This window comes from Notothenia rossii (assembly GCF_949606895.1).
Source record: "Notothenia rossii genome assembly, chromosome: 10".
Lineage (NCBI taxonomy): Eukaryota > Metazoa > Chordata > Actinopteri > Perciformes > Nototheniidae > Notothenia > Notothenia rossii.
The window spans coordinates 40,920,541-40,936,755 of NC_136908.1; the positions used below are offsets into that span (position 1 = coordinate 40,920,541).

The 16,215-nt window shown below is 40.5% G+C and overlaps 2 protein-coding genes across 4 annotated transcripts in view; both read right to left on the reverse strand.

The window, feature by feature from the left end:
- tmem94 (transmembrane protein 94) overlaps positions 1-11,289 on the reverse strand; it is a 36,100-nt gene extending 24,811 nt beyond the window's left edge. For 2 of the 3 annotated variants that reach the window (XM_079655580.1, XM_079655578.1), the window contains exons 1-8: positions 11,168-11,289; positions 9,109-9,474; positions 2,823-2,945; positions 2,590-2,717; positions 1,922-2,058; positions 1,147-1,352; positions 574-725; positions 61-163 (exon numbers count right to left, since the gene is read on the reverse strand). In XM_079655580.1, the coding sequence (XP_079511706.1) occupies positions 61-163; positions 574-725; positions 1,147-1,352; positions 1,922-2,058; positions 2,590-2,717; positions 2,823-2,945; positions 9,109-9,132 (873 nt within the window). In that variant the 5' untranslated portion in view covers positions 9,133-9,474; positions 11,168-11,289. The remainder of the gene's footprint in view (positions 1-60; positions 164-573; positions 726-1,146; positions 1,353-1,921; positions 2,059-2,589; positions 2,718-2,822; positions 2,946-9,108; positions 9,475-11,167) is intronic. The other variant, XM_079655579.1, reaches the window with a different exon arrangement.
- A 3,035-nt stretch (positions 11,290-14,324) lies between these two features.
- Positions 14,325-16,215, reverse strand: part of myo15b (myosin XVB) — a 75,869-nt gene continuing 73,978 nt past the window's right edge. The window contains exons 64-65 of the mRNA XM_079655659.1: positions 16,073-16,213; positions 14,325-15,212 (exon numbers count right to left, since the gene is read on the reverse strand). Coding sequence (XP_079511785.1) covers positions 15,126-15,212; positions 16,073-16,213 — 228 coding nt within the window. The 3' untranslated portion in view covers positions 14,325-15,125. The remainder of the gene's footprint in view (positions 15,213-16,072; positions 16,214-16,215) is intronic.

A 16,215-nucleotide genomic window follows, 5' to 3' on the forward strand; every position in this document is an offset into this window, starting at 1 on the left:
TACATCTGGACAACAAGTGGTTTCCTATACATATTTAGAGACTTGCTGTTGTATGCTCACCAGAACCACTGGACAGACATGCTTGGTGATAACCGACTGCACTGTGAACCTCTCATTATCCAGCACTGTGATTGGTCGAGCCAACGCCATCTCCAAACTGTTACTGTGGGGGAAGAAAACATCATTTTTCATAAGGAGCTGACATATTCTAGGTGTTGCTGTCATTTGCTTCAACTCTGAAGAATCTAAAGACTCAATGATACCTCGATTTACTGACTATGGTGCATTTGTATTTCAACAGTATACTCTTACTGGTCAGAGAGCTGATATTATAGAGCTTTAATTGTGTTGCAAAGCCTTTGTCCAAAACAAAAGTCAAACTAACTCTGATGATGTTTATACAGTCGTCGTCTTTGGTGTAGGTCACATCAACTTCTAACAGCAATGCGCAAGGGGCCCACAGAGAAGATATATTCTTTTAAATCACTTGCCAGTTATGAATAACAACAAATAAAGAAAGAAAAACACATAATGCCTTCTCAACACCCAGCCCCAGCCCGGCAGGTTCCCTACCTGACTATGTCCAGTACTGGAGTCCGCACCACCCTGAAGAGGCGGTGCTGCTGGGGGCTCTGAGGGCCTCTCTTCTCAGTGGAACGTGGGGAAGGGGGAGGGGAGAAGGGGGGGAACAAATCTCCTGGCTCCAACACAATGTGCTCATCATCCTGAGGAGAGAGGAATAGATTTAGCCATAGTATCTAAGACAAGATGATGAGTCAATGATACTAAGGGCGATACATAAGCTGAACGTGACTCCTATGCTGTGACTCTTACTGCTCCGTTGTTACCATGTTTAAGAGATAGTAGCATGAACTCTTTTTTGAAATGTTCAAATGTTTTATGTTGTAATGTCAGTTTATATTTGGGGATTTAAAATTGAACATTTTAATGAATGAGTATTGCAAGTTGAATTATGAATAGTCAAAAGCTATACTGTATTGGTGACTCTATATGATCAGAGGGCTAATGAGGAGGAAGCTTGTGAGAGGCCATAATGTGCAGTTTCCTCCTGTACCAAATGTGACTTCCTCTGCATCTTAACACATGTGTGCATGTACATGTCTGTGAGTCCACGCACAGACTAACCTTAATGCCTCTGAGGGAAGCGAACGCCTCCTGGCCCGGTCTGAGAGCGATGACGTCCCCCTCCACCAGCAGACTGATGGGCAGGTTCACCAGCTGGGAGTCTCTGTAGGTCCAGTGCAGGGACCACGAAGGGGATGAGGGTGTGTACAGATCGGGGTACTGAGAGGGAGACCACTGCACCTCCCCCACACACCCTGACAGGTAGTCTGGAGGAGCAGGCGAACAGAGTGAGAACATATTTAGAGAGAGGAAGAGGGGAGTGTGACTAACATCAATGTGATTATGTAAACACTGTGGAGAAGTGCATATACTCCTATTTTCTGTCAGAATGTGCTCACTGATTTACAGACAGCTTCTAGAATCGTCACGGTCCAACAATGTACTACCAAAGATTATATATTAAATTGAGTGACAGTGCTGATGGCTGGAAAATATTTGTTTTTACTACTCTATGATGCAATGCATGCACTATGCATGCGGAAAAAGTTGAACGTTTAAACAAGAGTGGACAGCTGGTGTGTCACAGCTGACAGTGGCTTTCACTCAAATACAAAATCAGCCCGATAACAATATTGCAGATCAAATGTATACATTCAACTATTTCTCTAAATGGGTAAGTTCCTGCAAATGAATATGCTTCGGGCTTAAGGTAGAGTGTATAAAGTAGTTTAGCCTAATAAGCCACATGTTTAGACTTTAAGGTAAAACCCTCCTGGCTCATGTTAAGGGAAGAACAGAAGTGCAACAGATATATATATTTCCGGTGTTGCCTCACCGCTGAGCTGTGTGATGATGCCCTTGAGACGGCGCACCATCTCCGTCCTCTTCAGCCGCTCCTGACGTCCCACCAGCAGCAGGTTGAGCAGGAAGAGAAGGAGCAGGGCGGCGGCGTTCACCAGCTCGATACCAGAACTGTGGAGGTGCACATGCCACGTGTGACAAATTCAATAGAAATTCAAGGCTTCGGTCTTTACCAGGTTCAGCAAACTTAGAGACTTGAATCCTCAATTATAAAAAGTAAATGTGAAGCTACAGCAAACATTCTAAAAGGAATTTGAATTGATCCGTCTGTGAAACCACCATTTATACACTTAAAGCAGATGTATCCAAAGTCATTGGTGTTTCATTGGCCAGTCAGTATTGATCAGGTCACATACATATTTAGTGTGTAGCTGATGGTTTATACATGATTCTTTTCATAAGAACGTCTGTAGACACATTGTTCACATCAATAGCATCACAAGTGAGCAACATGTAGTCATCAATTGTGTAAAGTTTGTCGTTTTGATCATTCTGACAGAATAAGAATAAAAACATGTAGCTAAAAGTGAAACAGAAACAAAATAATGAACATAATATGGGACAAAGATTGATATTGCTGCTGTGCATGAAATATCATAGATGTTACAGAACAGGACGGGTCAGCCAAAAGAGGGCACCTACCTGCCCTTTGGCTGGCTGCCATGGCAACAGAGGAGTCCCAGCACCACCAGTAGAGTGAGGGCAGCTCCCGGCCAATGGAGACAGGAGTGACGGTTGCCATGGTAAAGGAAGCTATTTACCCACTGTTCCTAGGAAAAGCATTAGGGATGATGCGGTAAGAAACTAATTCAACACATTTTAGCAGGAAAGATATTTGCCGATATGAACGTGTAGGTTGTGATGTGTTTCTGTACCTGGGCAGAGACCCGTCTGCGTGCCGCCCTCTGGTGCTGCTCCAGCAGGCTGCTCAGCTGGTCCTGGAGCTTCAGCAGAGCCTGGCCCGTAGACAGACCCAGAGGCAGCGCATCCTCCTCCTGCTAACACACACACACACACATTTGAGTTCAATTCGATTCTTCCAAAGCTTGAAGTTTGACCATTTATGAGCCGGTAATAGGTGTATTATATCACATACAGAACCGTTTGATAAGACTTTTTGATACCTTTTGAAGCAAATGCATAACATTTTAAGAGTTTTCAAAATGAAGATAACCTGCTATTGTCGACAGATTCTAAATCAGACCCTCACTATTGAGCGAAATAAATTAAAGAGTGATTGTTTTTTTTTCTCTGTGTTTTCGTTCTATAGAGCAAATGTGTGTGTGTGTGTGTGTGTGTGTGTGTGTGTGTGTGTGTGTGTGTGTGTGTGTGTGTGTGTGTGTGTGTGTGTGTGTGTGTGTGTGTGTGTGTGTGTGTGTGTGTGTGTGTGTGTGTGTGTGTGTGTGTGTGTGTGTGTGTGTGTGTGTGTGTGTGTGTGTGTGTGTGTCACTGACAGCAGTACACGGCTCCACCAGGAACATCATATTAATGAAGACTATTTTGTTAAGATCTTACTTCTTATGTCAAATTAATAAATATTGGCTTAAATCATTGCAGGAAAAAATAATGATCCATCGCTTTCCCTAAATGGTTTCAATTTGAAATCAATGCTGTTATCAATTCCTTTTCTGAGAATTGATCAATCAAAGTGATGGTTTGAACACTTATCTTTGCCTTGAGAATACTTTATGTGTGGTAAAGCTATATCTGGTGTTAGTGGGAAAGAAACTGTTCCCACTCTCCATGTTACTATGAGGATGTGTTTGTGTTTTTGAAAAGGCCTGCGCATACGCCAACACAAAGACATACACATCATAAAAATGCCCAAACACACACGCACACAGAGTTCAGCTCTCAATCTCTACATCCCACACAGGCAAGCTATAAATATCTCCCCATTTCCCAAGAGAAACAAAGCCTGAACCAAAATCCTCCAGACAGACGTGAACGAGAGTAAACTAGTGAAGCAGAGTCTGCTCACAACCAGGGAGGATCTCCATGAACCTCACCAACAAATCATGAGCATTAGAACAACATACAATCACATCTGAATAACACTTTCACTCACATCCTGTTACATTAGTTTAGCCTTGAGGAGAATGTGCTCAGCTTCAGACACACAGAAACACACAACAGTCAGTTTGCTGTGTAAGAGGCTTTACACTGAGGAATATCCCTTTGCCTGCATTCAACACCATGACTGCCATGCTCTGCTTCGCTTCACTCAAATCTGGATTTCTGCTGATGGGTTACAAGGGTAATATCCAACGGCAGCCGTGCTTCGTGACAAGACTCATTACATGTCTGAAACTAGTTCTAAGGATGTGAATAAAGTCCAACTGGAGCCTGCTCATGTCTACAGTCAGGAGAGAGATCCTGCAGAATGTCTCTGGTCAGTGGGCTGCAGAACACAGAGCTGCTGCCAGCTGGACTTCCATTCAGAAACAGTGTGTGCCTCGCTGGCATTATCAGCCTCAGTCGGTTCATCTCAGTGCAGCAGCCGCTTGGGTACCAAGCAACAAAACCCAGACTACAGTGAGGGGGGGTTCAATGTGGCCAATCACTCATAGTGTGTGTGTGTGTGTGTGTGTGTGTGTGTGTGTGTGTGTGTGTGTGTGTGTGTGTGTGTGTGTGTGTGTGTGTGTGTGTGTGTGTGTGTGTGTGTGTGTGTGTGTGTGTGTGTGTGTGGGCTCTTTTGATGTGAAGAAGAATGGCAACCTGGTCTGTATAAGCCTGGTTATAATATTTTCCTCTCTCGCAGGCTTAGCGCATTTTGCAATGATGTAGGGTTGCATACAGAGGATATAGAAAGAGAATTAGTAGAGAAGATGGCTGACAGATTAACAAACACAATTACAACTAAGTAAAGCAAAGCAACAGAGGGACACAATATTTAAAGTTTCCCGCTTAAAATGTAAAGGCAAGTAACATCGGTGATTTAACATCTGCAATACTTTTCCCACAAAGGTTCATCAGAACTTAGTTCATGAGAACTCTTTAGTTCTCATGAACTAAGTACAGATCGCGTTCACACCGGAATAAGTCCCTCAGGGAGGATTAGGCAAATGAAGCCGCTGACGTCACTTCTTCTGCTTTGGGTTTACTGGCAGGCAGCAAACAACTTCACGGCGTATACTGCCACCCGAAGTCCCTGGACGGAAGTCCCCGGAGTTGGGGACTGGGTTCTGTAGAAGCTGCTGGGATTCCCAGCTGCTTCTACTGAAGCCTTCAGAGTAATTCGCCAGAACACCGACACCTCCTCATCACCACCACTCCCATGTTTTCTTTTGTGTTGCCATAAGTTAGTCTCTCTGCGTTTGTGCGCTGGGCTAATGCGAATAATGCTAATGCGAGGATACTAAAATGGCGGCTTCACAAAACTTTTTGGGAGTTTTACGGGGTGTGGTTTGCATTCTACCCAGCCAATCAGACATAGGAACCTTTTTCTCCCACGAAAGTCCCTGACGGAAAAGGGGGTAAAAAGGTTGTCATGCACTAATTTTTGTTCCAGATTTTTTTGGTGTGAACGCAACATTTCGGAATTATATCTGAACTAAAATGGGAAAAGTAATGCGGTGTGAACGCGCCTAATGTCTGAAAAAAATAAGAAAAATCTAAAAAAGCCAAAGGCTTGAATTGCTTATTTTTTTCTACCAACAGACTAAAACCTTCAGATATTACATTTTCTTTGATACAAGACAATACAAATGAGTCATTTGTAACTTTTGAGAATCAGATATGAATTGACAGTTAAGATTATCCAAACAGTTTCCAATGAATGGATACTTGGGTTATACAGTCCCCTCCAAAACGATTGGAACAGCGAGGCCAATTGCTTTATTTTTGCTGTACACTGAAAACCATTAGGTTTGACGTCAAAAGATGAATATGAGACAAAAGGTCAGTATTTCAGCTTTTCATTCCAGGTATTTACATCTAGATCTGATAAACAACTGAGAAGACAGTACCTTTTGTTTAAACCCATCCATTTTCCAAGTGAGCAAAAGTATAGGAACATGTGACTGACAGGTGTTTATTTGTTGCCCAGGTGCGTCCTGCTACATTGATTATTCAAACAATAAATAGCACTGCATGTCTACTCTCAGTTTGAGCTTTGGGGTTTGCCTGTGCAGACTGCAGTTACAACGGTGTAACCAACATGAAGCTAGAGAGCTGCCTATGGGAGAAAAGCAAACCATTTTGAAACTGAGAGAAGAAGGAAAATCCATCAGAGCCGTTGCACAAACATTGGCCATTGCCAGTACAACGATTTAGAATGTCCTTAAAAAGAAAGCAAGCACTGGTGTACTGAGCAACAGACTTCAAACTGGTCGACCGAGGAAAACATCAGCAGCTGAGGACAGAAACATTGTGAGAACTGTAAAGAAACATCACCAACAACCTCCAGAGGGCAGGAGTGAAGGTATCAGAGGCTACACCAGAAGATGCAAACCACTCATTAGCAATGACAGTAGGAAGGCCAGATTTGAATTTGCCATAAAGTACAGATACGAGGCTCAAAGGTTCTGGGACAAAGTTTTGCTGGACTGATGAGTCAAAGATGAACCTTTATCAAAGTGATGGGAAGGCCAACGTGTGGAGAAAGAAAGGATCTGCTCATGATCCCAAACACACATCTCATCTGTGAAACATGGTGGAGGTGATGTCATGGCTTGGGCTTGCATTGCTTCTTCTGGACGGGCTCATTGATCTTCATTGATGATGCAACACGTGATGGCAGCAGCAAAATGAACTCAGAAGTCTACAGAAACATTTTGTTGGCCAATGTAAAGAGAGATGCAACCAAACTGATAGGGAGATCCTTCATCATGCAGCAAGACAACGACCCAAACACACTGCAAAACAACCAAGGAGTTTATCAGGGAAAAGAAGTGGAAGGTCTGGGCAAGTCAATCTTCAGAATGAAACCCTATTGAGCATGCATGTTACCTGCTGAAGAGGAGACTGAAGGGAGAAACCCCCGAAACAAGCAGCAACTGAAAGAGGCTGCGCTGAAAGCCTGGAAGAGCATCACAAAGAAGAATGTTAACATTTGGTGATATCAATGGGTTGCAGGCTTGATGCAGTTATTGCAAGTAAAGGATTTGCAACTAAATACTAAGTATCATTCCCTTTTCACACTATTTGAAGTCTCTGTTCCTATACTTTTGCTAACTTGGAAAATGGGTGGGTTTACACAAAAGGAGCTATCTTCTCAGTTGTTTAATAGATCTAGATGTAAATGCACTAAATTGATTATAATTCAGTGACAGTAAAGGAAGAGACAATGAGCAGATGCATTTGCTGAACTTGTTCACACTAAAAGCAATTCTCAAACAATCACAATATTTACAATGAATCTTGCTGAATGCTGGTGGATTGATCAAAACCATTAAAGGGTAACAATACTTGTTATCAAAGAAGTGAAATGTAGGATATCCTGGATACAGTGCGAGACTCAAATGGTCTCCTCACTTAAGTAAACAAGAACAGGAGAAGGCATATCCTGTTGAGTTTCTGCATGTGTTATTTAGCCATCATACCTTCAAAACGAATATGAATGAATAGAACGGAAATGTTCCCAGTATCAATCAACACTATGTGATTTCATTCCAATGTGTAATAGGAAAAGGTCTACCCTCCCTCGAAGACAGCATCACTCATGTCCTTTAGAAGGGTGGCTTCATGCTTCTGACAGTAGTGTTGTGAGTGAATGGTTATAAGAGAAAACAGCTCATAGGTGAGAACAGAGATAGAAGAGTTGGAAAGCTTTTCTCTGAGTCTGTTGAGCAGCCACCTTTCTGTTCCTACTGCTGCTTGTGAAACATCTCTGATTAACTGAACTGGTTTGATCATTTGACCCTCAGATGGGTTAACCCAAATGACGGAAAAGATCAAGAACATTGAACAAAATGAATATGGGTGAGGGTGAACTGACGCTGTGATTCACAGTGTAGACCAAAGAATGTAATACAAATCTATGAGTCACCAGCTATTAAAGATAGCCATGATTTGAATCTCATTTTCCGAATATTTGTGTTATTGGTTAGGATAACACACTGTGCATAGCGAAGACAATCAGTAACATTCTAGACAAATACAGAAAACAATCAAACATGGTTGAAAAATGAAAAAGGTGAAATTAGCCAAACTATCCATGTAGAATCTATCACTATTGAACTTGTGTAGCGAGAAGGAAATACTTTCTAATTTCTTCAAAATCCAATAGGCAGACTGAAAAAAAACCTTATCTAAAATCTTGTATTGAACAAACTCTGACTGCCAAGGATCATTGGATGATTGACGTCCTTGCTTGCTTTACTGAAACAATTGATCGGTTATCAGATTAATTGCTGAGAATATTTCTGATTCAATTCATTAAAGGGGCCCTATTATGGGAATGTTCAGTTTTAATAACGGTATGTTGTGTCTCTACTGTGACATGTCTCCATGCTTTAATGTTGAAAAAGCTCTTTATTCTTCTCATACTGCCTGTGCTGCAGCACCTCTTTTCACCCTCTGTCTGAACCAGAGCCCAGTCTGCTCTGATTGGTTAGCTGGTCGGCTCTGTTGTGATTGGTCAACCGCTTAGAGATATCCCGCCCCTTAGCCCATCACAAACAATGTGTTGGAGCGCTAGCCAATAAAACGTGTGAGAGTTACATAGTGATGTCACTATTTAACGGAAGTAAACAAAGGAGTCCAATGAAGGCGTTTCAGGCAGGGGGAGTGTGTGGGAGAGAAACACAGGGGTTTAGGCTTTTTCAGAGCATGTACATGCACAGATACCTATAGAACACACAAGAGGAAAGGGAAAACCCCAACAAGCAGAATAGGGCCTCTATAATGTACCTATTGCTGCGGCTCTGCCCTCATGATTGACAAAGCAGTTATGAGACAGCCTTCTATCGCAATCATTATCTATGGGGGCTTTAATACATGTAATTAACTGTTTACACATGCACAGTTTCACTAATTAATTTGTTTCCCCCTGAGGAGTACAACAACAAAAAAGTGGAAAAGCATGATCCTATGATACACTGCAGCATAGCTCCTTATTCTGAGACGAACAGTCCCAGGGGCTCTATCTGTTCAGTAAACAACTCTGTAGCTCAGTGACAGAAAGCATAGGAACATAATGAACTGAGCCACCAAACTCACCTTTTTCTTATCCTGCAGCTCCATGGCAACCACAGCCACTCAACATGCTCTTTAACCAGCCAGCGGCACCTGGCAGAGCCTTGTTAGTGGCGCTCGGAGGCTCTCAGCCCGCCCCGGCCTGTGGAAGCTGCAGATGGAGTAATTGAGATCTGACCGGAGGAAGATGGAGAAGGCAGGCTGGTGCAGCCTTGGTCCCCCACCTGGCAACACCTCCTGCCCCGCCTCCTCTGCCAGTGTGACAGGAGGCAAGCCCACACCTGCAGAAGCCAGCAGAGAGGAGCAGGGAACTCTGGGATTTATGTTTCTAGGTTTAATTGTTGCTGAGGTGCAGCAAAGGGATCCTCCTCATAACATTCATGTAGAGCCCTGTGGAGAAAAGAACACAAATCTATTAAAAAGTTAGTCTAATGAAACTTACACTGTCCTACCTTGCATTGTACAACAGGATCAACTAATATTCTGAAGCACCATCCCAGTGCACATGAGTTCAAGCTGCTCTGTTAGCTTTAATGCAGTCATGTTGAATGTTGTTAGGCTGCAGGTAGAAACCCCAGGTGTTAGCATAATAGCTCTTTAAAAGCCAGACCTTGGCCCTGCATCTACTGACAGCAGGCTCACAGCCCCACAAAAATCTGAAATCCAGAGTCAGCAGTCTCCATTCACTGGCATAGAGTGGACAGGGCTCAGCCAAACAGAGGAGAAAAGAGCCAGACACACTGAAAGGTGAGAGAGTGCACTATGTTAGACTGTTCGAGTTAGATTAAACTCCAAAACAGTTACTCGGAGAGTCAGTGGGGCAGGTAATGCAACACAGCTCTAGTAAACCACACCTGTTGGTCTCCTGCTGTAATGTGTCTAAATCAATGTGTTCAGTGAAAAGGGCCAATCAAGGTCTGAACAGAAGCCTTAGTGACATGCTGACTGTTTGACAACAGACGTTTCTATTTGGGATGCTTTTTATTTCAGGCTTCACTTAATCTGAATAATCCAACTCTGATAACAGTTTAGTGCCAAAGCAGGTGTTTCCGGTTCTGGCAACACACATAGCTACTGCTACCATTCCTGTTTACAACTGCCAAATGACTGCAGTGAGTGAGACACAGTTCCAAACAGGTCTACTACCACTAGTTGAGTTCATTTAGCCAGCTAATGTTAATCCTAGCTCACCGAGCATAGAGCAAAGAGTCTTAGTTTGCCAGCCTACAAACCACTTACACATAAACTTAAAATGAACGTTCTGAAATTAAATGTAGAAACTTCTAATACGTATTTGACATCCACTCTTAATGACTAGCTGACTTCAGACAACTAAGACAACATGTACGTCCGATACGAATTTAAATCTATTATATCCATGCATCAGACTACAATTACTGACTATGGAAAAAGCAACCCCCACTTCATATTGTGACATTTTAAATGTTTGTAATAGTTATAGCTAATTGACTGATTTTATTATACATGCTATATCATTATTGAGTTATTGTTGTAAATGCCTAAAACTTCTATGACTTCCATTCCAATTTGAGGGTTGGTAGCTGCTCCTCAGTGAAAATGTAAGCGTTTCCTATTTCAAAATAGTACCATAAACTATCTTAAAAGATCATAGTGTTGCCCCCTCTTGCTTCAGCCAATCGGTGGAGTATAGCGCCGTCAAACTACCACACACTATTCCTTCTTCATTACATTTTAATTAAAATGCTCACATAACGATTGTGGGCAATTTCACAAAGAGCAGCACAACGATAACATTTTCTCACAGGTGGAACATGATAGCTCGTGCTGCTCGGTGTGCTTCGAGCCTATACATTATCCTTAAATTACATAATTTCGTCTGACATGTTTTTTAAGAGGGGGAACAGTGCTAACACATTCAGCGTAAAATATGTAACGTATACTTTATAAAGAAGGGCTAGCATTGGGGCTAACGTCCTCTCCCTTGATGTCAAAGGCATAATGCTAACAGAGGAGAGGCTTCGACCTAATTTCACTTACACTTTTGCAATATTCGCTACAAAGACACAACCCGTCGATTAACAATATGAGAATGCGAGCTCACCTTGTACATTTCCAGTCGTTATTGATATTCTTTTAAAATGGTGTGTTTTCTTTCCTATATAAATACAATGCTGAGCCTCTACTGTACAGCAACAGCCATGTTGGGGAGCGTTCTGCCTGGAAGAAGGAAGGAATAGTGTGTTGTTATTGGACGGCGCAAGATTACTTTGTCCACTGATTGGCTAGAGCAAGAGTTAGTTAAGATAGTTTATGGTACTATTTTGAAATAGGAAACCTCAAACCTTTACTGAAGAGAAGCTACCTATTAATTTTCCTCAAAGTCTTAGGCATTTACGACAATATATCAATAATGATATAATATGTGTAATGAAATCCGTAAATTAGTTATAACTGTAACACATATTTAAGGTGTCACAAAATATGAAGTGGGCGCTCCGTTAGTCTGTCGGTATGGTTGTTAGTCAGCTTTTTATATTAGAACTAGAAGAAATGGATAACATAATTTGTAACATATTACAATCTGTATTTTTACTAAATTGAAACCTTATTCCAAGACCCAAAGTATATCTGTCATGGTGTACTACATTATTATATTGCTAATTTTTGGCAAAGTATGGGTCTGAATACTTTCCCCACCATTTCATAAATGAATGCAAGCAGGAACGGAAAAGAGCATAAATGAATGTATACTACACTGACATCATGCATATTTTAACCAGCTGCATTACTCTTTGACAGCAAGTTAAAATGCACTAGAGTCAATCCCAAGTCAAACAAAAAAAAGATTAGATATTGTAAAATATACAATATCTAATCTTAAAGTCAAACCTGTTTTTGTGTTTGACTGTTAGTGTTCCGTCTATGTGATATTCTATGTAGGCTATATTGTGATTTAACTTTTAACTTTTAACTTTACATAATGAGACGGTTCTAAATGAGAATTTAGAACCGTATAAAGTATATTTAGACAGTGGTATTTCTACCTTTGCTTAAGTAAAGGATCTGAACACCACTGCTAGATAATAAGGTGTAGGATATAAGCCAAGGAACATAATGAATGACAAATCACTTTTAATAAAGCCATTGGTTACAGCGCATTGTCTTGCAACTTGGTTTTGATTGTGGTAGTGTTGACTCTACATACACACAAACACACTTTATGGATTATAGGAAGTGTCCCGACCACATCTACCCATAATAACATTTAATGAATAATGAAAATGGTACATTTCGTAAACTTTAACGTTTACTTTTGGTAAATCTTTAGAATACGAGCCATTCATTGTTATTCTTTAGAACTTGCAGTTTTTTATTTATGTATTGATGCAGTGGGCTGCTGTTAGAGAAAGAGGAGAAAACTATTTGGGAACTGAATGTATACTGCTGATCATTTAAGAAGTATAACAAGGTACAACATGACCTATTGAACAATATTTTGGGAGCAGTTTTACAAAAGGTATATTGAATAACTTTAAGTACTGTGTCCCTATGGTAGTGTTACAGGGTACGTGAGGGACCATACACTCAGTCATAAAGAGCTTCACCCTCAGCTGAGGCTTTGTTTGGTGCAGCTGTGGTTGACAGTAGAGATAGATTATCTTGACATTTATCCTGTGATTTAGTCAAAACGTCTGCTCAGTTGGATTGTTCTTTTCTGGAGTATGGATAAAAAGGATGTGTTGAATTTGGAAAATGAAAACATGACCTATCGTTTGTTGTGTTATTTTAATTTTGAGATGGCAGAATGAATATTGATATTTTACTTTTAGGTCTACACCGGGACAGGACATCAAATCATCCAAACCTGCCTCCGCTGTGAGATGGAAACTTTTAAAAAAGCATTCTACTTCCTGTACTCCATAACAACAACTCCATGACATCTCCCTGCGTAACAACCACAATTGTCAGTTTCTGGTTTTTTATTAAGATTGTAGATGTGTTTATTACAAATACAATCACACTACATATTATTACTTGCACAACCTGTGTGTTCATTTGAATCATAAGAGAATAATAACTCAGATCTGTGGATACATGTAACAAGGCCTTTAGTGTACTTCAGAGTCTCTGTGTTAAAGGGTGGGGCTGTACAAGGGTGCTCTACAAAAGGAACAATGATAAGGTTACTGTGCAACTACTAAATACAGGAAAGCCCATAAAACGAGTCTAGCTTACCTTTTTCTATGTGATAATGATCAACATTTCATAAGAACGAGGTGTGTATGTGTAATCGGTGCAGGTGAAGGATAAGAGAGGATAGGAAATGACCCTGGGAGAAAACATGAAGCCTTGTTTGATACAGTCAGTCTGTGATGTTTCAAAGTCTATGTGTGTAATTGAGCCTCAACTTGTGTTAAACTGCTTTCTTATGATCACCCTGTTTTATTCCAAACCAATCAGAGACCCTCAGTGATCCCATCCCAAACTATAAGGATGCTGATCCTGAGAGGTTTAAAAACTCACAGCAGAGTATATTTTAGTTGTTTGCATTCTGATTCCACACATATTTTCAGATCTGTATTATTGTCTGCTGATCTGAAGAATAAAAACACTTGGTACACAAAACGTTAGTGGCAGCTGAACAGTGTGCAGGGAGAAATTATTTAACCTCAAACTGATATATTCACTGTTGGCTTTAAATAGGAGGAGAGGAGGAGATGGAAAAACCTCCTGAACCATGAATTTTGAAGGACTCCTAGAAAAACTCCCACGATCCCACTCTGCTTCAGAATGCCTTTTGTCTTTTTGACTCCTTTTTGTTTTACTTGAGAGACCCCTAGTGGCAGAATATTGTGTGTTTACATTATGGTCTAATGCTCAAAGAGAAAGGTACCACTTTACTCAGAAAGGGGAAATGTATTCGCTTTCAACACTCGAAAATGACATAGAAAATCAAACAGAGGTTTCCATTAACCTGTAGGCCTACTTGTGCTCTCACCAATTTAATTTGGTCAGTGAGGCTACTCACTTGGTGCAGGAATGAATTCTAAAACTGGGAAATGAGTTGGCATTTGACTTCCAGTCCCCTTGTCACAAAGTCGGGGATTTTTTGAACGGTTTTAGGTTAGATGCCTGAAATAAGATCTGTGGTACAAGCTGTAGAGATTTTCGTTTGTTTTAGGACATACATCAGTAAATACCCCACTGGTGAATGTCTGAAGCTTCTATGTGTCTTACAACAAATGAAAACAAGTGGCTTGAATTAATCAACAAATATCTTTAATGCTCAAAAGTATTCACTTATATTACATCATTGCAACATTAACTTCTAACAAGAATTAACAAACTTTACATTTCAAAAATTATGTTATGGAATATTTATGCTCAAAATAAAGTATTTTTAAGGCATTGTTTGATCATACAATAAATTACTTGAATCCCTCCTGCATTCCCATACAGTATGTTCTTTGATCCGAGTCCACATGTGTTTACATTCTTGGGTGATCTATGTATGTGTGTTTGTGTCCATATTCATGTCTCAAGCCCATTTCATCAATGACACAAATGAAGTTACACCGACAAATATATATAAATTAACAAAAAAAGGTAATCGCAAAAGTTACAGAAGTCAGTGATTAACAAAAACTCAATACTGTGTGTGTGTGTGTGTGTGTGTGTGTGTGTGTGTGTGTGTGTGTGTGTGTGTGTGTGTGTGTGTGTGTGTGTGTGACCTAGCATTACTACCCTTGTGGGGACCTACATCTGTTTACACAGTCACGTGTGGGGACTTGGTTAGGGTTAGGCATGTGTTGGTTATGGTTAAGGTTAGGATAAGTCTCCAGGAAATGCATGTAAGTCAATGTAATGTCCCCTGAAGTGATGTATACATGGTATATGTGTGTATGTGTGTATGTATGTATGTATGTATGTATGTATGTATGTATGTATGTATGTATGTATGTGTGTATGTGTGTGTGTGTGTGTGTGTGTGTGTGTGTGTGTGTGTGTGTGTGTGTGTGTGAGTGAGTGAGTGAGTGAGTGAGTGAGTGAGTGTCCGTCTACTGGCGGCTTGAAATGGAACTGGAGACGGATGGTCGGATCAACTCTTCCATTATCTGAGCCAGGATGTGGCACAACTCCTTAGCCTGAAATTAAGATTAACAGATTACATTTTGAGGGTAATTTCTAATATGGCTGCTTCCAACGACTGTATGCTTAAACAATTATAACAAATGCAAAATTCACTCTTAAAGCCCTCTAAATAGAAAAGTGTTGACATTATAAGCGCTGCCACAGACTGGGATTGCACATTTGAGAAAGGTGACACGATGAACATGACTAATGACCAAAAAGCAGTGATAAAATAAGAAAATATTTTATGTTATACAAACTTTACAATAACAGACAGTGTAGGTCAGAATTCTCTATACATATTTAAGGGACTTTCGCTCTATTGGCATTTAGGGAATTTCATGGGGTTCTTCTTTTGGTAACTCTACTTTGAATTAATCATAATATTTTTTATGAACAAAACATAATTTTTACAATATCTCAAAAGGTTAATATGTTCAATAGCTATTTAAATGCTGCTACTGGATGAGTACTTATTGGTTTTTATTACCAATGTTTGCTTTTTCTCTATATTTACATCTTTATTATTGTTTGCCTATTTTACCCGCTATGTCACTTTCGCTGTAAAGCTGTACATTTCCCCACTGTGGGAGTAATAAAGGAATTATGATTATGATTATTTCTCGGACAGAAAGATTGGGAAATGTACTTTTTTGTTACAAAATAAATTGTTCAAATTCATAGATTTGTTGTTGTTCTGTGAAGGGTGAAAAATATGCAAAAACATGCGATTTTGGTATGTGATCCAAAGAGCAAGACAAGACGCTAAGTTTGAATTTGTTAAAGAGATCTGTTAAACATGTGTGTATTTCTTAAAAATAAAAATGACTTGATGAAATCTACACAACATGGAATCACAGGCAGCTGTCAGTACCTGTTTGAGATGAATGGTGACTTTTTTGGGTCGCCCCGGATTGCCATAACTGATGTCCACAGCTGGCCCTTTGCCGTGTTTCTTGGGGCGGACTGTGTGCATGGACTGCACGTCTGCCAGAGAAATCTGAAACACACGCTCCT